At 35.1% G+C, this 23,113-nt stretch overlaps 1 protein-coding gene across 11 annotated transcripts in view; it reads left to right on the forward strand.

Annotated features, from left to right (window-relative positions):
• BLTP1 (bridge-like lipid transfer protein family member 1) overlaps positions 1–23,113 on the forward strand; it is a 204,276-nt gene that overhangs the window by 16,569 nt on the left and 164,594 nt on the right. For all 11 annotated transcript variants that reach the window (XM_082389554.1, XM_082389555.1, XM_082389562.1 and 8 more), the window contains 4 exons: positions 748–877; positions 4,412–4,528; positions 10,644–10,722; positions 11,895–11,959. In XM_082389554.1, the coding sequence (XP_082245680.1) occupies positions 781–877; positions 4,412–4,528; positions 10,644–10,722; positions 11,895–11,959 (358 nt within the window). In that variant the 5' untranslated portion in view covers positions 748–780. The remainder of the gene's footprint in view (positions 1–747; positions 878–4,411; positions 4,529–10,643; positions 10,723–11,894; positions 11,960–23,113) is intronic.

A 23,113-nucleotide genomic window follows, 5' to 3' on the forward strand; every position in this document is an offset into this window, starting at 1 on the left:
GTTATAGGTGGGTTGGGTTAGTCATGCTAATACTGTATTATCAGAGGGATAATTTTCTTGTTTCTTAGATCATAAAATCAGAACTTTCATTCCTCACTTTTTGTTCATTCTCAGTACGTACACACACACACACACACACACACATTCTTACACACACACACACACACATACACATACATTTTTCATGTCTGATCACAATTTGACATATGTTGTAATTTATCCTGAGCATCCAGTAGCAGGAGATCTGCTTACTGTCCGAACTATCCAGAGTGAATCTAAACTAGGAAGATTGTTTCTCCATGGAATAATGGGAATACACAGCTGATAGAGGTTAAGAAGGATTAATATAACTTAATATATAAATATATTATTATTAAGTAGCAGTTTTTAGGACAAGTCTAGGTGAATTTGTCTAGTGTAGATGATTAATACTTACTCCTTTATTGTTGAGATAAGTATCTTAGATTAGATTTAAGAATAATTATGTCCCTCTTATTTTGAGCCAGAGTATAGTAAATGAACCTGAGTCTCTATTCATACTTAGAATGGTGAAATCAGGACATTAAAAATATGATACATTGTTTTATATTTTATGTAGAAATGTGGACATGTTTGTTGTTTGTTATATTTTTGCATTCTTATTGAAGAAAGCAGAATATGATTTAATAAACTTTCACATTTATTAAATTCACCTGATTTTCCCCTTACATAGATTAAGTTCTGAATTTAACCTTTGAACTCTTTCAGGCCTTTAGATGCTATTCTGGAAAAACTTAAGTAATGGATCAAAGGAAGAATGAGAGTATTGTTCCTAGTATCACTCAATTGGAAGATTTTCTTACAGAACACAATTCCAATGTTGTTTGGCTTCTTGTTGGTAAGTAGAATATATTTTCTTGTACTTTATTGTTTTTTGTGTATGGATTAAAAACTGCCACATTTTAAGCAGTGGTTGACTGAAGTTAGAATGCTTACACTACCATTTGTTTATTTTTGGGGGAGAAGATTTTAATCTATGCTTCTATGAATATTTGCTCTGGAAACTGCTCTGGAAGGCTATTTTCCTTAGACTGCCTCCTTGTCTGACTTAAGAGAAGTGGGATGAGAAGAAAGACATACCTTATCTTTCCTGTTTCAGATCAGCTCTTCCATTCCCCATCCCAACATATAAGCAAACACTTTTGTTTTATTATAAAAGTGATAAATCCTCGTGGTAAATATGTTTTTGCCTAATTAATCTTCTCATCTCTTTCCTCACTCTTTATGCACTTGACAGTGGGCTTTTCCAGTAATAAGTTTTTTTGTCTTATATTGCCAAACTTTTCTAGGTGTACACAAATAATACAAGGCAGTGTATACTTAAATTGCAGAGAGAGGGAAGAAATACGAGTGAATGAATGAGTATGAACAAATAAGAAGGAGAAATACAAATAAAATACCAAGGAAGGGAGAGATTACTGTAGGCTGTTACTGCCCAGGATGTTTTGTGGAAGAATGGTGTTTGATTTGAATTTTAGCATGGGAATTAGAAAGATACAGAGAGGAAAATAGGAAGGGTAAGATGGGGTGAGAGAGGAAAGGGAGGGTAATGGTAATATTTATTGAGGTAATATTTATTGAGCATCCTATGTGTGCCACATGCCGCAGGCATTTTGCATATGTTGTCTCACTTAATGCTCACAGCAGACTTATGAGGGTAGGTGTTATTTTCCTATTAACATGTTGGGGAATTGAGGCCCGTAAGGATTAATTAACTTACACAGGTTACACAGCTCTTTTTTTCTGAGTGCAGGCTTATGCTTCTTTCATGACACTGCAGGATGCATGGTAGGGTTACGGTAGAGGTGAAGTGTATATAAAGGGAATTATAATGATTCATGATTTGTAGGTAGGATTGGATTACCATTTCAACTTCAAGTTTTTTTTTCCTAATTGACAAACATGAACTACTGTAAATTATCATTAACGAAAAATTAAAAGTAAAATGAAATGCAAAGCAGTACTATGAAATATAACTTCATAAAAGCAGCATTGAAAATTGCCTTTTAGTTTACTTAAAGGCAGAATTCTTTCTTTTTTTCTTTTTAACATTTATTTATTTATTTTGGCTGTGCTGGGTCTTAGTTGCAGCAATCGGGATCTTCATTGCGGCATATGGGATCTTTAGTTGCAGCATGCGGACTCTTAGTTGCAGCATGCATGCGGGGTCTAGTTCCCGACCAGGGACCAAACCTGGGCCCACTATGTTGGGAGCGTGGAGTCTTACCCACTGGACCACCAGGGAAGTTCCGGCAGAATTCTTTCTTATTTCCTATGTACCCCTTCTGTCACCTTGAATTTCTCATTTTCACATTGTATACAGCTCCTTTCTTTAAGGTGAAAATAATAGCAACGACCAGAAAAAACTTGAGGGATTGTTTAATCCCTCTGTTTTACTAATGGCCTTACGCTATTGAAGGGGATGGGGGGACATGATACAATGAAAAGGCCATAATCCTCAGGTCGTTACTCTCTGGGAAAGAAGCGTACTTTCTCAGCAAATACCTTTTGCCTTTGTGAAGGGCCCGTAACTACCTGCTCTTCACACAGTGATTTAAAGTAAAAATTAATGCAAAATGACTTTAAGCTTAAAACAATGTTGTACCATCAAAATAAGTGTTCAAAAGAATTGTTCTAGAAATAATTTTTATGGTCAAATCATAGCACTTGCTACCTCAAAGCTATTACCATCAATCTAAGCTACCTTGAGGAATGTTGTATTTTGACTCTCAGTGACTGCTTTGTTTTATCTATGTTAAATAATTTTTTAAAAATTTTACGAACTTAATATGATGTTGCTAAAAGGTTATACATATTAAATTGCTTTATATTACTGTCTTAATCTAGAAAATAGTTATACTATTTAAACGGATAAGTAAAAGAAAATTTATCGAAAAATACTTTCTTGTGTTTTGTGTTTTGTATGTTTATGAACTAGGTTTTTTGGGAATATTATAAATTTTATAGGTGACCATAAACTTTTCATGAAAAATTCATAATCAAATTTAGAATATCATTTACTGTAGTAATATTTACTGGTGTTCTTTAAAAGTAAGTTATTGTCTTATCAGTTGCAGCAAAATAGTATTTGGTGGCCTATTTAATATAGATATATCTTGAAGTAGGTTAAAATTGTCACTTCTTTCCAATAGTACTTTAAAAGCAGAGACTGTTGATTTTTTTAAAAAGTGACTTTTCGGGCTTCCCTGGTGGCACAGTGGTTAAGAATCCACCTGCCAGTGCAGGGGACACGTGTTCGAGCCCTGGTCTGGGAAGATCCCACATGCCATGGAGCAGCTAAGCCCGTGTGCCACAACTACTGAGCCTGCGCTCTAGATCCCGTGAGCCACAACTACTGAGCCCATGTGCCACAACTACTGAAGCCCGCATGCCTGGAGCCCGTGCCCCACAACAAGAGAAGCCACCACAATGAGAAGCCCGCACCCTGCAACGAAGAGTAGCCCCCGCTCGCCGCAACTAGAGAAAGCCCGTGCGCAGCAACAAAGATCCAACACGACCAAAAATAAAATAAATAAATTTATTTTTAAAAAAAAGTGACTTTTCTATGATGTAAAAAAAAATCAGTTTTCTTTATTTTTTTTTAAAATTATTTCCCTTTATTTTTTAATTAATTTATTTTAGTTTTGGCTGTGTTGGGTCTTCGTTTCTGTGCGAGGGCTTTCTCTAGTTGTGGCAAGTGGGGGCCACTCTTCATCGCGGTGCGCGGGCCTCTCACTATTGCGGCCTTTCTTCTTGCGGAGCACAGGCTCCAGACGCACGGGCTCAGTAGTTGTGGCTCACGGGCCTAGTTGCTCCACGGCATGTGGGATCTTCCCAGACCAGGGCTCGAACCCGTGTCCCCTGCATTAGCAGGCAGATTCTCAACCACTGCACCACCAGGGAAGCCCAGTTTTCTTTATTTTTAAGTGGACTGTATTAGGAGTGAGCTTTTAGCCTAATAAAGGTAGTTTTTTTTTTTTTTTCATAATATTCAGAAATATGGGCTTTTTCATCTCAGAACATCTTTGTGTATGTTTAATAACTAAAACAGTACAAAGGAGTGAAAAAGGAAACAGGAAAAAAAGGAAAGCAGTTTTACTTGAAACATTGCTTTACTTCATCGGATTGAAATCTGTGTTTTTCTGGCTAATGACTTAAAGAGAATGAAGAAAGTTGGATAAAGAATCAACTTCTGGTTTTGAAAATTCAAGTATTAAATTGTAAGAGGACATTTTACCATATGGAAGTAAATCCTCTCGTTTCTGAGCATGATAAATGATCTTTCACTAACAAATTTTTATTGAGATATTAAGATGATTGAAGGAAACATATAGTGAGATCCTTTTTTTTTGCATTTTTTTTCTCCCAACAGCTACCATTTTGTCCTGTGGATGGATTATTTATCTCACGTATTATAATTCTCGGAATGTTGGTCTTATTTTAACACTGGTTCTTAACAGATTATACAAGCATGGCTATATCCATATTGGTAAGTTTGAGTAATTTTTTTCTTCTGTGTAATCTTGAGATGTATATTGTAAATATGTATTTTATAAACAGATAGTAGCTTTAGAAATTTACCTTTGTTTTATGAAAGTTAAACTAATCTAACTGGAATTTCTCTCATATAGCATATAGTTCAAGTAGAGTTGAACTACCACTTGGTTATGTCCTTTACCTCATTCTTATTTCTTAAAGTGTTTCTAAGTGTTTTTTTTTTTTTTTTTTGGCGTATAAGAGATAATCATTAAAATAATTTGAAAAATCTAGACATATAAAATATGGAACTAGAAGTTTCTTAAGGTCCTACTATCCAAAGAAAATTTCTAATGCTTGATGAAGTTTTACTGTTTATTTTTAAACTGATACCTAAAAAATCTATAACTGTAAGTGGAATCATCTTGTGTATTTCATTTTGTAGCCTTCTTTATTAATTTAGCTTGACTACTTATAAATGGGAAGTTTGCAGATAGATAGGAGGGTATATTAGGAAGTTATATGCCTTAGAAAGCCCTAAACCACTGGGAAAGAGGGGTGAAGGGTCAGCAAATAGAATGTTTCTGATCTTCCTTAGAGTTGAGTACCTCTTAGTGGTCAAAAATAAAACTTCTCTCAAACGTAAGTAGTCTTTCATTAATTTGAGGCAATGACTGGTTCCTGGGGTCACCCAAATTAATGGAGGAGAATGGTGAATTAGTCACTGCTTTGGGTTTTTTGTTTGTTTGTTTGTTTGTTTATACTGCAGGTTCTTATTAGTCATCAATTTTATACACATCAGTGTATATATGTCAATCCCAATCGCCCAATTCAGCACACCACCATCCCCACACCACTGTGGTTTTCACCCCTTGGTGTCCATACATTTGTTCTCTACATCTGTATCTCAACTTCTGCCCTGCAAACCGGTTCATCTATACCATTTTTCTAGGTTCCACATACATGCGTTAATGTATGATATTTGTTTTTCTCTTTCTGACTTACTTCACTCTGTATGACAGTCTCTAGATCCATCCATGTCTCAACAGATGGCTCAATTTCGTTCCTTTTTATGGCTGAGTAATATTCCATTGTATATATGTACCCTACTTCTTAATCCATTCGTCTGTCGATGGGCATCTAGGTTGATTCCATGACCTGGCTATTGTAAATAGTGCTGCAATGAACATTGGGGTGCATGTGTCTTTTTGAATTATGGTTTTCTCTGGGTATATGCCCAGTATTGGGATTGCTGGATCATATGGTAATTCTATTTTTGGTGTTTTAAGGAACCTCCATACTGTTCTCCATAGTGGCTGTATCAATTTACATTCCCACCAACAGTGCAAGAGGGTTCCCTTTTCTCCACACCCTCTCCAGCATTTGTTGTTTGTAAATTTTCTGATGATGTGCATTCTAACTGGTGTGAGGTGATACCTCATTGTAGTTTTGATTTTCATTTCTCTAATAATTAGTGATGTTGAGCATCTTTTCATGTGCTTCTTGGCCATCTGTATGTCTTCTTTGGAGAAATGTCTATTTAGGTCTTCTGCCCATTTTTGGATGGGGTTGTTTGTTTCTTTAATATTGAGCTGCATGAGCTGTTTATATATTTTGGAGATTAATCCTTTGTCCGTTGATTCGTTTGCAAATATTTTCTCCCATTCTGAGGGTTGTCTTTTCGTCTTGTTTATGGTTTCCTTTGCTGTGCAAAAGCTTTGAAGTTTCATTAGGTCCCATTTGTTTATTTTTGTTTTTATTTCCATTACTCTAGGAGGTGGATCAAAAAAGATCTTGCTGTGATTTATGTCAAAGAGTGTTCTTCCTATGTTTTCCTCTAAGAGTTTTATAGTGTCCGGTCTTACATTTAGGTCTCGAATCCATTTTGAGTTTATTTTTGTGTATGGTGTTAGGGAGTGTTCTAATTTCATTCTTTTACATATAGCTGTCCAGTTTTCCCACCACCACTTATTGAAGAGACTGTCTTCTCTCCATTGTATATCCTTGCCTCCTTTGTCATAGATCAGTTGACCATATGTGCGTGGGTTTATCTCTGGGCTTTCTATCTTGTTCCATTGATCTATGTTTCTGTTTTTGTGCCAGTACCATATTGTCTTGATTACTGTAGCTTTGTAGTATAGTCTGAAGTCAGGGAGTCTGATTCCTCCAGCTCCATTTTTTTCCCTCAAGACTGCTTTGGCTATTCGGGGTCTTTTGTGTCTCCATACAAATTTTAAGATGATTTGTTCTAGTTCCGTAAAAAATGCCATTGGTACTTTGATAGGGAGTGTATTGAATCTGTAGATTGCTTTGGGTATTATAGTCATTTTCACAATATTGATTCTTCCAATCGAAGAACGTGGTATATCTCTCCATCTGTTGGTATCATCTTTAATTTCTTTCATCAGTGTCTTAGAGTTTTCTGCATACAGGTCTTTTGTCTCCCTAGGTAGGTTTATTCCTAGGTATTTTATTCTTTTTGTTGCAATGGTAAATGGGAGTGTTTCCATAATTTCTCTTTCAGCTTTTTCATCATTAGTGTATAGGAATGCAAGAGATTTCTGTGCATTAATTTTGTATCCTGCAACTTTACCAAATTCATTGATTAGCTCTAGTAGTTTTCTGGTGGCATTTTTAGGATTCTCTATGTATAGTATCATTTCATCTGCAAACAGTGACAGTTTTACTTCTTTTCCAATTTGTATTCCTTTTATTTCTTTTTCTTCTCTGATTGCCATGGCTAGGACTTCCAGAACTATGTTGAATAATAGTGGTGAGAGTGGACATCCTTGTCTTGTTCCTGATCTTAGAGGAAATGCTTTCAGTTTTTCACCATTGAGAATGATGTTTGCTGTGGATTTGTCATATATGGCCTTTGTTATGTTGAGGTAGGTTCACTCTATGCCCACTTTCTGGAGAGTTTTTATCATAAATGGGTGTTGAATTTTGTCAGAAGCTTCTTCTGCTTCTATTGAGATGGTCATGTGGTTTTTATTCTTCAATTTGTTAATATGGTGTATCACATTGATTGATTTTGCATATATTGAAGAATCCTTGCATCCCTGGGATAAATCCCACTTGATTGTGGTGTATGATCCTTTTAATGTGTTGTTGGATTCTGTTTGCTAGTATTTTGTTGAGGATTTTTGCATCTATATTCATCAGTGATATTGGTCTGTAATTTTCTTTTTTTGTAGTGTCTTTGTCTGGTTTTGGTATCAGGGTGATGGTGGCCTCATAGAATGAGTTTGGGAGTGTTCCTTCCTCTGCAATTTTTTGCAGAGTTTGAGAAGGATGGGTGTTAGATCTTCTCTAAATGTTTGATAGAATTCACCTCTGAAGCCATCTGGTCCTGGACTTTTGTTTGTTGGAAGATTTTTAATCACACTTTCAATTTCATTACTTGTGATTGGTCTGTTCATATTTTCTGTTTCTTCCTGGTTCAGTCTTGGAAGGTTATACCTTTCTAAGAATTTGTCCATTTGTCCACCATTTCCAGGTTGTCCATTTTATTGGCATAGAGTTGCTTGTAGTAGTCTCTTAGGATGCTTTGTATTTCTGCGGTGTCTGTTGTAACTTCTTCTTTTTCATTTCTAATTTTATTGATTTGAGTCCTGTCCCTCTTTTTCTTGATGAGTCTGGCTAATGGTTTATCAATTTTGTTTATCCTCTCAACCAGCTTTTAGTTTTATTGATCTTTGCTATTGTTTTCTTTGTTTCTATTTCATTTATTTCTGCTCTGATCTTTATGATTTCTTTGCTTCTGTTAGCTTTGGGTTTTGTTTGTTCTTCTTTCTCTAGTTCCTTTAGGTGTAAGGTTAGATTGTTTACTTGAGATTTTTCTTGTTTCTTGAGGTAGGCTTGTCTAGCTATAAACTTCCCTCTTAGAACTGTTTTTGCTGCATCCCATACGTTTTGGATGGTCGTGTTTTCATTGTCATTTGTCTCTAGGTATTTTTTGATTTCCTCTTTGATTTCTTCAGTGAGCTCTTGGTTATTTAGTAACGTATTGTTTGGTTTCCATGTGTTTGTGTTTTTTACGTTTTTTTTCCCTGTAACTGATTTCTATTTTCATAGTGTTGTGGTCAGAAAAGATGCTTGATATGATTTCAATTTTCTTAAATTTACTGAGGCTTGATTTGTGACCCAAGATGTGCTCTATCCTGGAGAATGATCCATGCGCACTTGAGAAGAAAGTGTAATCTGCTACTTATGGATGGAATGTCCTATAAATATCAATTAAATCTATCTGGTCTATTGTGTCATTTAAAGCTTGTGTTTCCTTATTTATTTTCATTTTGGATGATCTGTCCATTGGTGTAAGTGAGGTGTTAAAGTCCCCCACTATTATTGTGTTACTGTCGATTTCCTCTTTTATAGCTCTTAGCAGTTGCTTTATGTATTGAGGTGCTCCTATGCTGGGTGCATATATATTTATAATTGTTATATCTTCTTCTTGGATTGATCCCTTAATCATTATGTAGTGTCCTTCCTTGTCTGTTGTAACATTCTTTATTTTAAAGTCTATTTTATCTGATATGAGTATAGCTACTCCAGCTTTCTTTTGATTTCCATTTGCATGGAATATCTTTTTCCATCCCCTCACTTTCAGTCTGTATGTGTCCCTAGGTCTGAAGTGGGTCTCTTGTAGACAGCATATAGATGGGTCTTGTTTTTGTATCCATTCAGCAAGCCTGTGTCTTTTGGTTGGAGCATTTAATCCATTCACGTTTAAGGTAATTATCGATATGTATGTTCCTATGACCATTTTCTTAATTGTTTTGGGTTTGTTTTTGTAGGTCCTTTTCTTCTCTTGTGTTCCCACTTAGAGAAGTTCCTTTAGCATTTGTTGTAGAGTTGGTTTTGTGGTGCTGAATTCTCTTAGCTTGTGCTTGTCTGTAAAGCTTTTGATTTCTCCATCGAATCTGAATGAGATCCTTGCCGGGTAGAGTAATGTTGGTTGTAGTTTCTTCCCTTTCATCACTTTAAGTATATCATGCCACTCCCTTCTGGCTTGTAGAGTTTCTGCTGAGAAATCAGCTGTTAACCTTATAGGAGTTCCCTTGTATGTTATTTGTCGTTTTTCCCTTGCTGCTTTTAATAATTTTTCTTTGTTTTTAATGTTTGCCAATTTGATTACTATGTGTCTCGGCCTATGTTTCTCCTTGGGTTTATCCTGTATGGAATTCACTGCGCTTCCTGGACTTGGGTGGCTCTTTCCTTTCCCATGTTAGGGAAGTTTTCGACTATAATCTCTTCACATATTTTCTCGGGTCCTTTCTCTCTCTCTTCTCCTTCTGGGACCCCTATAATGCGAATGTTGTTGCGTTTAATGTTGTCCCAGAGGTCTCTTAGGCTGTCTTCATTTCTTTTCATTCTTTTTTTCTTTATTCTGTTCCGCGGCAGTGAATGCCACCATTCTGTCTTACAGGTCACTTATCCGTTCTTCTGCCTCAGTTATTCTGCTGTTGATTCCTTCTAGTGTAGTTTTCATTTCAGTTATTGTATTGTTTATCTCTGTTTGTTTGTTCTTTAATTCTTCTAGGTCTTTGTTAAACATTTCTTGCATCTTCTCGATCTTTGCCTCCATTTTTTTTCCGAGGTCCTGGATCATCTTCACTATCATTATTCTGAATTCTTTTTCTGGAAGCTTGCCTATCTCCACTTCATTTAGTTGTTTTTCTGGGGTTTTATCTTGTTCCTTCATCTGGTATATAGCCCTCTGCCTTTTCATCTTGTCTGTGTTTCTGTGAATGTGGTTTTTGTTCCACAAGCTGTAGGATTGTAGTTCTTTTTGCTTCTGCTGTCTGCCCTCTGCACTGCTTTGGGTTTATTTAATGGCTGTGCCTAATTAAGGGAATTATCCATAGGAAGCAGTTGTTTAAACTAATGTTGTCATATAGTTATTTAGTAGCTCAGTTCATAGTGATGATATGTATGGCACTTTTTGTTATATTTGAGGGAAAAATGTTAGAAGGTTAGTAAGGCTTTAAGGATATCAGGAAGGGAGTAGGGAGAGAACATTTAATTATTGAGTAAATTGAATGCGAAGAGCATTTAAAGCTTTAAGGGCTCTACTGTCTTTCAAAACAATTACATTAATTGCTGTTATTTTTTTCCTACAACAGGCTCCTTTTCTTTCTCTGTTCTTTCTGGAAAAGTCATGGTTCGTGAAATCTATTACATTACGGAAGACATGTCTATTAGGTAAGAATAAATAAATAAATAAATGAGGACCCGTCTTAAAACAAATTTGAAATATTACAAAATTTTTTTTGATTATGATACTGTATTGAATATGACTTGCTTTTTCATATTAGAAATGTTGGCCTTTTCAAATAAAATCATAAATCAAAAATCATTTTCTTCAGTGACTCATACTTGGTGAATTGATTTTTTTAAATGTTTCTATCAGTGGATTAATTTAGCTAAGGTTTAAGCTGGCAAAATATTATCGAATGGCAGCTTATGGAAATGAATAATCTTATATCATCCCTAGTTTTAAAAATTGAGCCACTAGATTACCTGACCATTTTTGTTGTAGAATTCATTGTGGTCATTTGTTACGTAAGCAAGGATCGGAGACGTTGATAACTCTCATCCATTAGTTCCTTAGTATAGATAGTCAGGTTTTAGAATTATTTAGCATTTATTAGCATTTCTAATTTTACCTTAAGGAGGAAATGAAATCTGAATATAATAAGCAATGATAGTTCATATGTTTGATATATTCTGTCTTCTATAAGCCTTGAAAGAAAAGCTTACTCTTATTTTTGTGATTTGCTTAAAATTTGTTACTTAGATAAAACTTGAAGGTATGGAATTAGTTGAGAGGTGCTAGGGTTTGGCAGCCCTCATACCTCACTTATAACGGAGAGGTAACTTCTTTGTGAGTCTAAAATTATCTCCAAGTTAAAAGTAAAAAGTAAAAGTTAGGCTATAATTCCATCCTTCTGGGATATGAAGTGTTGTATCATTATTGAAATGAAAGAAAATCTTTAAATGTTTTCCCTTAGTATGCTAATATCCCCGTTTGAAGATTTGGCTTTTAGTTTATATAATTTTAACTCCTTTTTTAAATTTTAAAAATTAAAAATTTAAATTTAAAAAAGAAAAAGTTTTTTCTGTTGACACTTTATTTTCCTGTTAAATGTAATCTGGTATTACAGTTTACCTAAATAGAAGAATCTAAGAGCTTTGCAAATCTTCTTTTCCTTTCTTAACTGGAAGATTATGAAACATCTTGGTATGCTAGTGTCCTGTTGAAAATTTTGTGTATTTCCTTATTATCAATTGCCTGCCTTTTATAATAACTAATTAAGAAATGAGTTAAGTAAATTGTTACTTAAGCTTTCATTTCTGTAATTTATCTTTCTTAGAATTCAGGATGGATTTATAATTTTTCGGTGGTGGAAAATGTATAACCCAAAGCAGAAGCAACATGGTGAGCTTTCATTTTTTCATGTGTTTGAAATCTTCAATCATATAATCAGAATTTTCATTTGTAGATATTGGAATGTCTCACATTTTGTAATAGATAAAAGTATTTTAAAAAGCTTTGGAGTTTACAGAACTGATTTTAATACCCCTTGGCTGAAAATCCTTCAGCAGCTTTCCTCTTGCATGGTTAAATTTAGTTTCTTTAGCCTATTATTTATTTAGGGTTATTCTCAGTATGACCCTTACCCACATTTCCACCCTTACCTCCTATTACATCTATGGACTTAATCCCATACTGTGGTTAGAGTGGCCTTCCTAGTACTCTTTAATCATTCTACTAAGACACTTCTCTTACTTTTCAGCTTCTTTGACTTTATTTATACTTTTACATGACATTGTGACTAATTCTCATTTATCTACTATGGTAAGGATGAGCAGAAAAGAGGAAATGCAGACTTTGACTCTCTTCTGGTTCTGCTTTTTATCATCAGAATTTTCTCTCAGAATATTGTCCTCAAATCTTCATTTCACAACTGTAGGTGTTCCTGTCTGTGAATGTACCCTTCCTTCTCTACATTAACCACACCAGTGGCCTCAAGGAGAGTAGACCTTGTCTTTACTTTCTAGAATATTGATTCTCCAACATTTTTGATCTCAGGAACCTATTAACATTGTTCTAAATTATTGAGGATTCCAAAGAGCTTTTATTTATGTAAGTTATATCTATTAATATTTACTGCATTCAAAATTAAGCCTGATCATTATAGAAACATTTTTATTTCATTAAAAATACCTATCATAAATCCATTACATATTAAAATAAATAACAAACTTTATGAAGAATAACTTTTCCAAAGCAAAAAAATTAGTGAGAAGAGTGACACTGTTTTATATTTTACTAATATTTTAAATATCCTAATGGAAGATAATTGAATTCTCACCTCTGCTTTTATATTCAGTCTGTTGTACCATATACTTCATGTAGCCTTTAAAAAACTCCATTGTCCACTCATGGGGGAATGAGAAAAAGTCAAACATCTTAGTATAATACTATCAAAATAATTCTGACTTTGTGGTCCTCCAGAAAGGGTTTCAGTATCTCCCCAGAGGTCCCTGGACCATACTTTGATAACTACAGAGATTTTAAGTGGGGCCTGGGAGTGTAAGGTCAAAAGAGGATGAAACCCCTCCACCTTTTCTTAGCGATGAAGACCTCTGTTTCTGGCACCCCATTGAGATCCTGAAACGGTGGTTGGTTCTGTATGTATAACTTTGGAACTTTCCAATTAAATGTTGGGTTTTGTGTGTGTGTGTGTGTGAGCTCATCTAGGAATCTTACCATCATATATAACTTGTTTGTGTAGGAAAATAGATTTAAAGTTCCAAAAGTTTTAAAACTTATCAAAACTTTGAGCTATCCTAAATTACTTTTAGATTTTGCTATTGTTTCACCATTGTTTAGTCTTTTTTTAAACTGTCATTTCCTTGCTCCCACGTATCTTTTGCCCCTCCTATATAATACGTAATAATGTACTCTACCTTGAGAAGGTTGGCATTAGTTGGTTACAGTTTGACATCTGAAGAGGTAATGAAATCAGAATGATTAGAAGAAATAATGGCAAATTTCATGTCTGGAAAAAGTTTTCTAAAAATTAGAGTTGTACATTAGATAATTTTGAACAGAGGCTGAGTGACTTCGTATGATAAAAGTATTCTGTGGGTCTTTGGAATAGGCTTTTTGCAATCTCTCATCTGTGATTGAGAATGGCTGGCTGTATGTTATTACCAGTCTTTAGTCTGTGATTTTAGAATATCAGTTGTTAAACCAACCTTTTTACCTCTTTTCTTAGCATTTACTAGAAGCATTCTCACAGGGAAAAAAAAAGTGTTCTTTAGATATTATGTTAGTGCATTGGGAATCTTTTAAGTTTTGACTTCTTATGAAATCTGAATAAATTCAAAATTTTGAGTCACTTTCCTACACTGTTAACCATGTTAAATGTTGTGGAGAGAATTTTCTTGACTTTTTTTTTTTTTATTTGTAAGTCTTAAAGGTGGCAGTTAAGTAAAGATATCTTACACTTTAGAGATGGTTAAAGCTCATTCCTGAGAGCCAAGTTCCTTTGAGCTCAGTCCCAGCTTCTAACACATTTACTTAACTTTGTGCAGGCCCAGTATTTCTGCCTCTGATTTAGTTTGAAAAGTCCCTCTAGTTTGTCCCTTAGAGATAGATTACTTTAGGAGAATATTTTTCCTCAGCACGTCATGCTTCTTTTAATCTTGTAGTCTATTTGTTAGGTGACTTGCTGTTTTGACTTAATCTTTTTTTTTTCTCTTTACATGTTTAGTTAACATAAGCTTTGTTGTTAACAAGGTTACAATGGAGCTGAAACAGAAGTTCTCTTCATTTATATAGCTTGTTTGTGATTAAAAAAACCTATTTGTATATTTATATTAGGAATTTTATTCCCAATTTTTTTTTTTTTTTTAGTGTTTTAAAATGTTCATGTGAACTGATAAAGCTGTAGGGGGTGGTGGGGTGAGGAAGCCCATTCGGCCTTAGGGCACCTCCACCCCATGCTCTTTACCCCAGAATTCCAAGGAACACGGTTAGGAAACAACGAATTTTTCTCAAAATCTGTTACCAATTTGGAAACAATTAATGTTCTCAAAACCCCTCATTTGGCAGATGGAAAATCAGAAACTACTGTGATTATAGCTGGTAAAATGGGGACAAAAACCCAGGTCTGCTAACTTCCAGTCTAGTGCTTCTTATAAAACAACTTTGTCAAATGTGGCCCAAGAAGGTTCCTTAGCGATTCTTACGGATAAACACTGATCACAACTTATGGGGAGGAATGAAGACCTTTGCAGTATCCAGAGGCAACTGCACGACTTAAACTAAGCCTACTGCAATTGCCCATTTCAGAATTTTCTTTGACACGGGGAATACCATCCTAAATTGTTTATAGTCTTTTTTTTTTTTTTTTGAAGAAAATAATTCATTTTATCATGAAATGTAACATCTCCTTAAAGTGGATTGCTATTCACCAAAACACATGGATGAGGGTCAAGAGTAACTGACCCAAATTCTTTAGGAAAGAGGTAACTTTTGATAGAAATCTTTACCTAATTGAACAGATTTTTATTTTGAATTCACTTTACTGATGGTTGTGTTAAGTTGGAGTGGGGGATAATAAAAAGAGGTGCTATCCAAATCTACTTGAGGGAATACATGCATACAAACAATTGTAATTAAAGAAAAAATGGAGCAATGAGTGTGTGTTGAGGAAAAATACTGAGAACCATCTTCAGAACCATCTTCAAAGTTGGTCCATACCAACTTTGGTATGGACCACTTGGTGTGGTCCCAGCTGGTTCATGGTTTGATGATGTTGAAAGTTCTGCCCATTGGTCAAGAAGCAGAATGGTAGATGGAGGGCTGTTGTGAAAGTTCCATCTCTTAGGCAGCATGCTTGATGATGACAGTGAGTAGGATTGTGTCATGCAGAGGCGGAGTGGAAGGGAGGGTAGCTCAGATGGAATAACTGGTTTGACCAGTGGCAATAAGGTTGGAAAACGGGTGTGTTTAGGAATTAACAACTCCATTTGGTGGTAAATATAAGGTAAAGGAATAATAGGGGATAATTTGGAAGCTGTGTTACGGAGGATATTGAACATCTGGCAGCCACTGCCGTGAAAGGTTTTTGGGCAGGGGAGTGATATGAACTTAGGTCATTTCAAATAATATAAAAAAATGTAATCACTACTTGAGATGCATAACCCAAGACTAATATAAATAGCTCAAATATTAGCCCTTCCTTGACTGGCTCTCCCCTGCCATTTCTTTGTGTCTTGAATTCTTTTTGTCACTCTTAATGTTAACATAAATTTGTGTCTCTGCTCTCCCTCTGTAATTGTCCATAATGTAGAACAGAAATATTATCATAATTTTTGGATATTTTATGTTTTTCTTAATATTGAATAACATTTAAATTATTTTTTCTAAATTGTTCTTTCTCATTTTTTTTTATGCCAGTGGTTTGCAGTAGAAAAAAAGATTTCACCCCTCCATTTTACAGTGATGTTAAAAGTTGGTAGACTTTATCAGTTATCACTTTTATAATTCTAATTATTTGCTCATAGTTTTACCTACATTTAAAAATTTAAATGTATGTGCTCATGAATAGCACAGCTTTGGTGAACGGTCAAAGAAGTTTCTCTTCCTATGCTTTTAAAAGATATTCTCTGTTGTAAAGGATGACATTCTTAACAATGTGCTCACAGTTACACCCTTCAGAGGTAAAGACACAATGCCAAATAGCAGTGCAGGAATAAGCAGTTTGGTCTAAGTACATTATTAGTCTAGCATTTATAAGGGACAGAATTTATCAATAGAATATAGTGTAGAGGAATGAATAGGCTGCAAAGTAAGCTTTTGATAAAAAGTTGGACAATGTTATGGAATACAGGTTAAAATAGTGAGCTATATTCAGTAGCAAGACCTTACATTCTGGATATTACTTCTTGCTGATTAAGGGAAGATCCATGTGCTTTGGCAGTTAACCAAGCAGGAAGTAGAGATGATTGATGTTTTTTGGTGGAAAATTTAGAAGCCTAACTGGGGCATGTGCCTGAGAAGATACATGGCCACTAGCCTTCCAAGGAGATAGGCCCCATTGGTGGGTAGGACCAAGATTTTCATTAGGAAGTTTTAGAGCTGCTCTATTAGGAGAAAAGTGGTGTGTTAAGTGCTGAAACTACTATGCCATAGAGCTTGGTTGGGAGAATTTAAGCCAAGAGCAGATTTAAAGTTGTCACTTGTCCAGTTTAACCCTTTAAAAAAGAGAAAACAGAACACATCTAATTTGTTTACCATAGAGTTTGTTGTAAAATATGCCCTAGGTCATGAATTAGTGATCTGTTATAGATGGTTGTTGGCTAAAGGCCACTTAATGAGGATATCAGTCAAAAATCTTTATTTTTAGGATATTTAATTTTAAGGGATTCTTTTGGAAAATAAATAGCAGGGCCAGTTACCTCTTAATATGTGGTGATATATCATAGTGTTTAAATTCATACTAGTCTGACAAACTAGGCATGCATCCTTCTTATCCAGAGGAATTCTTGGGCTGTTTAGTGAAAGGATGATGGTAAAGTATGTCCCTTTCTGTTATTTTGTTGCTTACAAGTTTTAGCCTAATATAATCTAGTACTTTTAAATTTGTAGCGTCTAGATCTTGTTTGTTAAATACACAAAGGAAAAAATCCCTGAACAATTTTTAAAAGGTCAGCAGACTATTTTGTCTTTGTGCTAAGTATCGATTCTAAGTATTACAAGGCTTTGTCAGCACGTCTGCACTTTAGATTTTTTTACTGCAAATAACATGTGTCCCAATTATATAATTAAATAAGTGCCTTTTTTCCGATTTCCCTTTGGAAAACAAGAAGTCTCAATTAGCTGTTTGCTCAGGAGACTTAAGCTGTTCTACAACATTCATTTATTTTTTTCCTCCGTAAATTAACTGCTTGTTAAGAGCCTTTTATGTCTATACTTCTATCTATTGGGTATTTTATTAACAAATGAGTTTGGGAAGCCCATTATGTGACTGTTAGATGACAAGGAGTATGAGAAAGAGAAGATTTCTGCCTTCAAGGGTAGAGCAGTGTTAATGTAGAGAGAAGATTTAAAAGAGCCAGTTGATTATACCTTTCTTAAATTATGTATAAATTAAAGTTTTCCCTTTGACTCCCAGTGTCATCAGAATGAATGAAACCTAAAAACTGCTTTTAAAATTTCCAGGAGAGATAAATGTCAGTGAGAAATCTAGTGTTACCAGAATTTAACAATTAAATACTACATTTAAGTTTTGACTATTGATCAGTTTTTTTTTTATAAAATGCAAAGAAATAACTGGACCCGTTTTGTACATTTCTGTTTTCAGGGATTAATAACTTTTTTGCTTTTGCAATAGTCATTACATTTATTAATATAATTGATAAGTAATTTTGTTTTGTGGTTAAGAACCTATTTAGAGACCTGGATTTTAGTCTACTTCCTAGTTATATAATCTTGGGCTCTGACTGCCAGGGTTGTTGTGAGGATTAAATGAGATTATATGAGTAAAGTGCCTAGAACAGTACCTGGAACATAGCAACTGTTCAATAGAGATGAGCTGCTTTTGTTATTACGATGAGCATTATGTCACATTATGAAATGAAAAATTATTTAAAAAGAAGAGAATTCAGTACAAATCAAAAGTGAATACATAATTTATATGACTAGTAAGAATTTGACCTGCAAAGGCAAGGGAACTAGCTAGTATTTATGGTATACAACAATCCTACAGGTATGTAGAGGTATTCTCATTTTATAGATGAGAAAAATGAGGCTCAGGGTGGTTAAGGTACTTGCCTTAGGTCACGGCATTTGTAAATAATGTTACAGGAATCCAATCTTATATCCTTTTACTGTTTATTTACTACCTTTTTCTAATTCCTGGAGAATCTAGTGTAGGATTCCCCAACTTTCTTTTTTCCCCCCCAAAAAAGCTGTATATATGTGTTGCTGAAATTAGGCCTTTGTACACTGGTGCTGGATTCAATCTCAGAGACAGAGTTTTGGAGGAAGTAGAAAGAAATAGCTTTATTGCTTTGCCAGGCAAAGGGGGCCACAGCGGGCCAATGTCCTCAAGACTGTGTGTCCCACCCTGGAGCGGGTAGTGAGGAGTGTTACAGTGTTCAAGGAGCAGAGTGTCATTAGCTTGTGGACATTCTTCTGATTGGCTGGTGGTGAGGTAATGGGGAGTCAGCATCATCAGCCTTCTGGTTCCAATCAGTCTGGGGTCTGCGTGCTTGTGGGCAGCACGCAGATAATTTCTTCCACCTGATGGGGGTTTCAGTATCTGCAAAACAGCTCAAAGGACATGGCTCAGAATATTATCCGTAGTCCTTGAGGAAGAACTAAAGGTCCTTGACTTTGCTTAATGGCTAAAGTATTATTATTTTGTCTTGCTTGACAATTTCCCTTTCTTTCTGCATTTTCTCACTTCTTTGATTAAATTTATTCTTTGACTAAAGTTTTTCTAGAGACAAAAGGCAGGCAGAGGACATGGGTGGCTCTCTATTCTGAGAAGGTTTCACAGGGTTCTTCTCAGTTACGTGTGTGTGTGGGTGTGTATGCATGTACTCACATGTCTATATGTGAGAGATACATGCCTTTGAAACCTATCTGTCTTTTGGTAGAGTGCTCATCTGTTAGGGGAGGTGTTTGTTTATGAGGATGTGCCCTGTTGATCTGGGAAGGTATCCCTGTTTATGTGTGGGGTACCTCTGCAGGTGGGCTCTGTATGTACATACTTATCTCTGTGAGGGTGATACTATGAGTACTGAATATGCTAGTATAGTAGTACTTGTATGCATGCATCTGCATGTATGGCTCTGTGAGAGTATATGTATGTATGTGTTTGTCCTTGTGAGTGGTTCTGTGTTTGAGTGCTTAAGTGAGTGCATGCCCCCCTCTGTATATGTGTGCTCACCTCTGTGTATGTGCTTTTTCCTATGTTTCTGTCTCTATGGGTGTGCTCTTGGGCCACCTTTTTGCATCTGTGTTTGTTGGGATAGGGGTTGAGGGATGGAGAGGGAATTGCCATATGGAATATGGCAGAAAGCTGGGTTTATTGACAGAAAAGATCCTGGGCAAAGACTCTGAAGAGAATAAGGCCATTGTAAGCTTGGAGATCGACCAGGCTTGGAGATCTGATTTACTGTTTAATCACGTAGCTTGCTGGCTGGAATATTAGTAATACAGGTGAAACAAATAGAAGCAATAGAACAAAGAAGATGAGTGTGAACTCAGCTAAATCTCTCTATTTAAAAATATGAAACCAAAAGCTGCTTTTAAAATGCTTATAGATTCACTATTTGTTCAGTATTTTTCTAAAGTGATTTTTGGAAGGAAAAGAGTGGTCTAGGCATTTTGTTCAATCTTACTTAAAATTTAAAAGCCCATTTATATTTCTGTTTAAGGATTTAACATATTTATTGAGCCCCTTCTACATACCAGGCAATATTTTAGGCAACCAGGGATAGAAGAGTGAACACAACAGGAAAAAATCATCTCTAATGGAGTTTACATTCTAGTTGGGGGAGGTGACAATCAATAATAAATAATGCAAAAAAAAAAAAGTTGGGAAAATAGGTAGGGATTGTTGAGGGGATCTTGCAGTGTTTTAGTATTAAGTATTTAGTGTTTATCAGTGTTTTCAAAATACTTTCAGAGATTAATACCTTTATCTTTGTACCTTGTTGTCTTTAGTAAGTTAATGTAGCCATATTCTTTCGTATCAGTTATATGGAAAGAAGAGAATCAGTTGTGCATGTCCAGCAAGTTGAAGACCAAATTGAGAGTAATCCTGTTTCCATTTTTATACAGTCATCATTTGTTAATTCATCACTGCTGATCCAATTAGGAGCTAGTCCAGACTCTTGATTTTCCCCATTGCTACTTCTGTAGCTCATCCACTGGCCTTTATAGTATATTCCTAATGATCAAGGCATTTGTATTCAGGGACCATGATCAAGTGTTCCAAAAGTAAATTTGAAAACAAATGACTTAAATGAGTTTTGAGGTAAATTTTGATTGAGTTGTTTATGACCTTGAAGAATTGTATAATAATTAATTCCTACTTGTATAGATCAAAGTGGGAATAGAAAAATAACCTACTTTGCATTTATTATGCTTCCACATGTTGGGTTTCCAAAAAGTCTTAGATCTATTTGTTTGAGGACATTTTTGTTTTACTTAGGAGTATGATTTGTGGTAAGATGCTCTGTTCCTCTTTCAAATGAGCCCTACTATGTAATAAGAATTGTTCTAGGCACCAGAGATACAATAGTGAATAAAACAAGTTTTTTCCTCTTAAAGAGCTTGCTTCATTCTGAATTCTTGCTTGGGAAGGATTCAGGTAATTAGCGAGTAAATATATGTAGCATCGAGGAGTGAGTGAGGAAAATATGGCATTGAGGAAAATCAGAGTAGGGTCCGTAGAATAGAGAGTGCTGGTTTGCAGGGAGGGTGCTGTGTACATAGGGAAGTCGGGAGAGGCTTCATTGATAGGGGATAGTTAAACAGAAACATGAAGCAAGTTAAGGAAATGAGTTATTGTGACTATCTGGGGGAAGGACATTTCCTGGTTGTTCAGGTCCTGGTTTATAACCAAAATGGAGGCCAGTTTACTGGAGGGAGGACTAGAAGGGGGGAGAAGAGTTATTGTGAATATCTGGGGGAAGGACATTTCCTGGTTGTTCAGGTCCTGGTTTATAACCAAAATGGAGGCCAGTTTACTGGAGGGAGGACTAGAAGGGGAGAAGAGTGCAGATCCTATAGGATTTTATAGGTCATTTTTAAAGGAACTTGGTATCAATGAGAGAGGAGGCCATCAGAAAATTAGGGAACAGGAGAGTGACATGATTTTACTTAGGGTTTTTGAAAGATCTGGCCAATGTGTAAAGCACAGGCATAAGGGAAATAAGGACAGAAGCAGGGAGACTAGTTAGGAGGCTGTTGTGTTAAAACAGGTGCAGGTTGATGGTGACTTGGGCCAGAGTGGTGAGTAGTGGTTTCTGGATATATGTTGAAAGAAAAGCTGACAGGATTTGCTGATAATATCTGGGACAAGAAAGAAAGAGAGCAGTCAAATATTTTGGCCTGAGCAATGGAAAAGATTGACTTGCTTTTAATAGGGTGGGGAATATTGTGGAGTAGGTTTGGGTGGGAAAATCGGGTGTTTGGTTGGATATGTCAAGTGCGTGATGCCTGTTGGACATCAAATTGGAGATATTTGAGTAGGCTGCTGGATATTTGACCCTGACATTTTGAGACGAGGTCATGAATGATTACTGTAGAAAGGTTTAAAACCTAATGAGTGATAAAGTTTGATTTACTTATTTAAAAATGATAATGATATTTATAACTATTAAGTCTTAGAATACTTCATATGTATTAAAAAAAAAGTGTGTTTCTTATTTTTATTTTAATTTTAAGAATTTGACCTACAGCAAGAAAAAGGGGAACACACTTTATGTAATAGCTTAGGGGATCGTCTTAGCTTTTATCCATTTGATAAATCTGAAGAAATAGGAGAGAGAACATAGATCAAGAGCTATCTAAAAAATATAAGAAAAGTTACAGCTCTTAAACATTAGTTTTTTGAAGGATGGTGTTTATCTCTCTTTCCTCTCTTGTCTCAGGAAGTAATGAGGGAAAAAACCTTGATTGGAGTAAAACTAAAAGTATTACTGTATAAAAATATGAATGTTGTTGATTCATTTTCCTTAGCTTATTTTTGAAATATGAGTGGCAGTGTATTTTTCATTTCTTAATTTAAACTAAAATTTACATTTATTTAGGGTGTTTGACATCTCATATACTGTTTTGCTAATAATTTGAGAAGAAATTAATATTGGTGAAATTTGGTACCTTACTAAACCACAGCATAAGCTACTGAAATGAAAGTTGGTAATTCTCTTTACCCATTTAAAAAAATTAGATTATTCTAACTGGTCATAGCTAATTTTAATTGCCTTTCAATTGAATTTGTTTGACAGGGATAAAAACAGATGAAGGTTGAAAAAGAAGTCTTAAAAAACACATGTATCATTTATAGCAAAATAAAGCACTGACTGTGGTACCTTTCTTCTGACCCCTTTTGGTTGACATGAGATGCACTGTCTTAGATTATTTCCTCAGTAGAAACAAGTGCCCCATCTATCACTTTATAAATGGATTTATTACTATTGTTACTTATATTTAAAATAATTGTCTTTTATTTGAGATTATTATTTGAGGACAGTTTATAGAATCTTTGTTTTAGCATTGTGTAGTTTGTAAAAACAAACTAGTATTTATGAAAAGTCCTGGTTTCTATGATGCACAAGTTCAAATACTAGTGTGATGTTTAAATGCATCATACTTTGAACAATTTACTATTTATATTTTAGTATACACTTATGGCTATATTGAGGTAAAGTTTTACTCTGTAAATGGCATTGTGCTGTTCTTAGCATACAGTCTTTAAGTTTTGTTGTTATACACCCAGAATGTAGAAATTCAGATTGTTTTTAGAGTGCTAAATTGAAATACTGTAGTAAATCAGCT

Source organism: Balaenoptera borealis, assembly GCF_965194805.1.
Source record: "Balaenoptera borealis genome assembly, chromosome: 4".
NCBI lineage: Eukaryota > Metazoa > Chordata > Mammalia > Artiodactyla > Balaenopteridae > Balaenoptera > Balaenoptera borealis.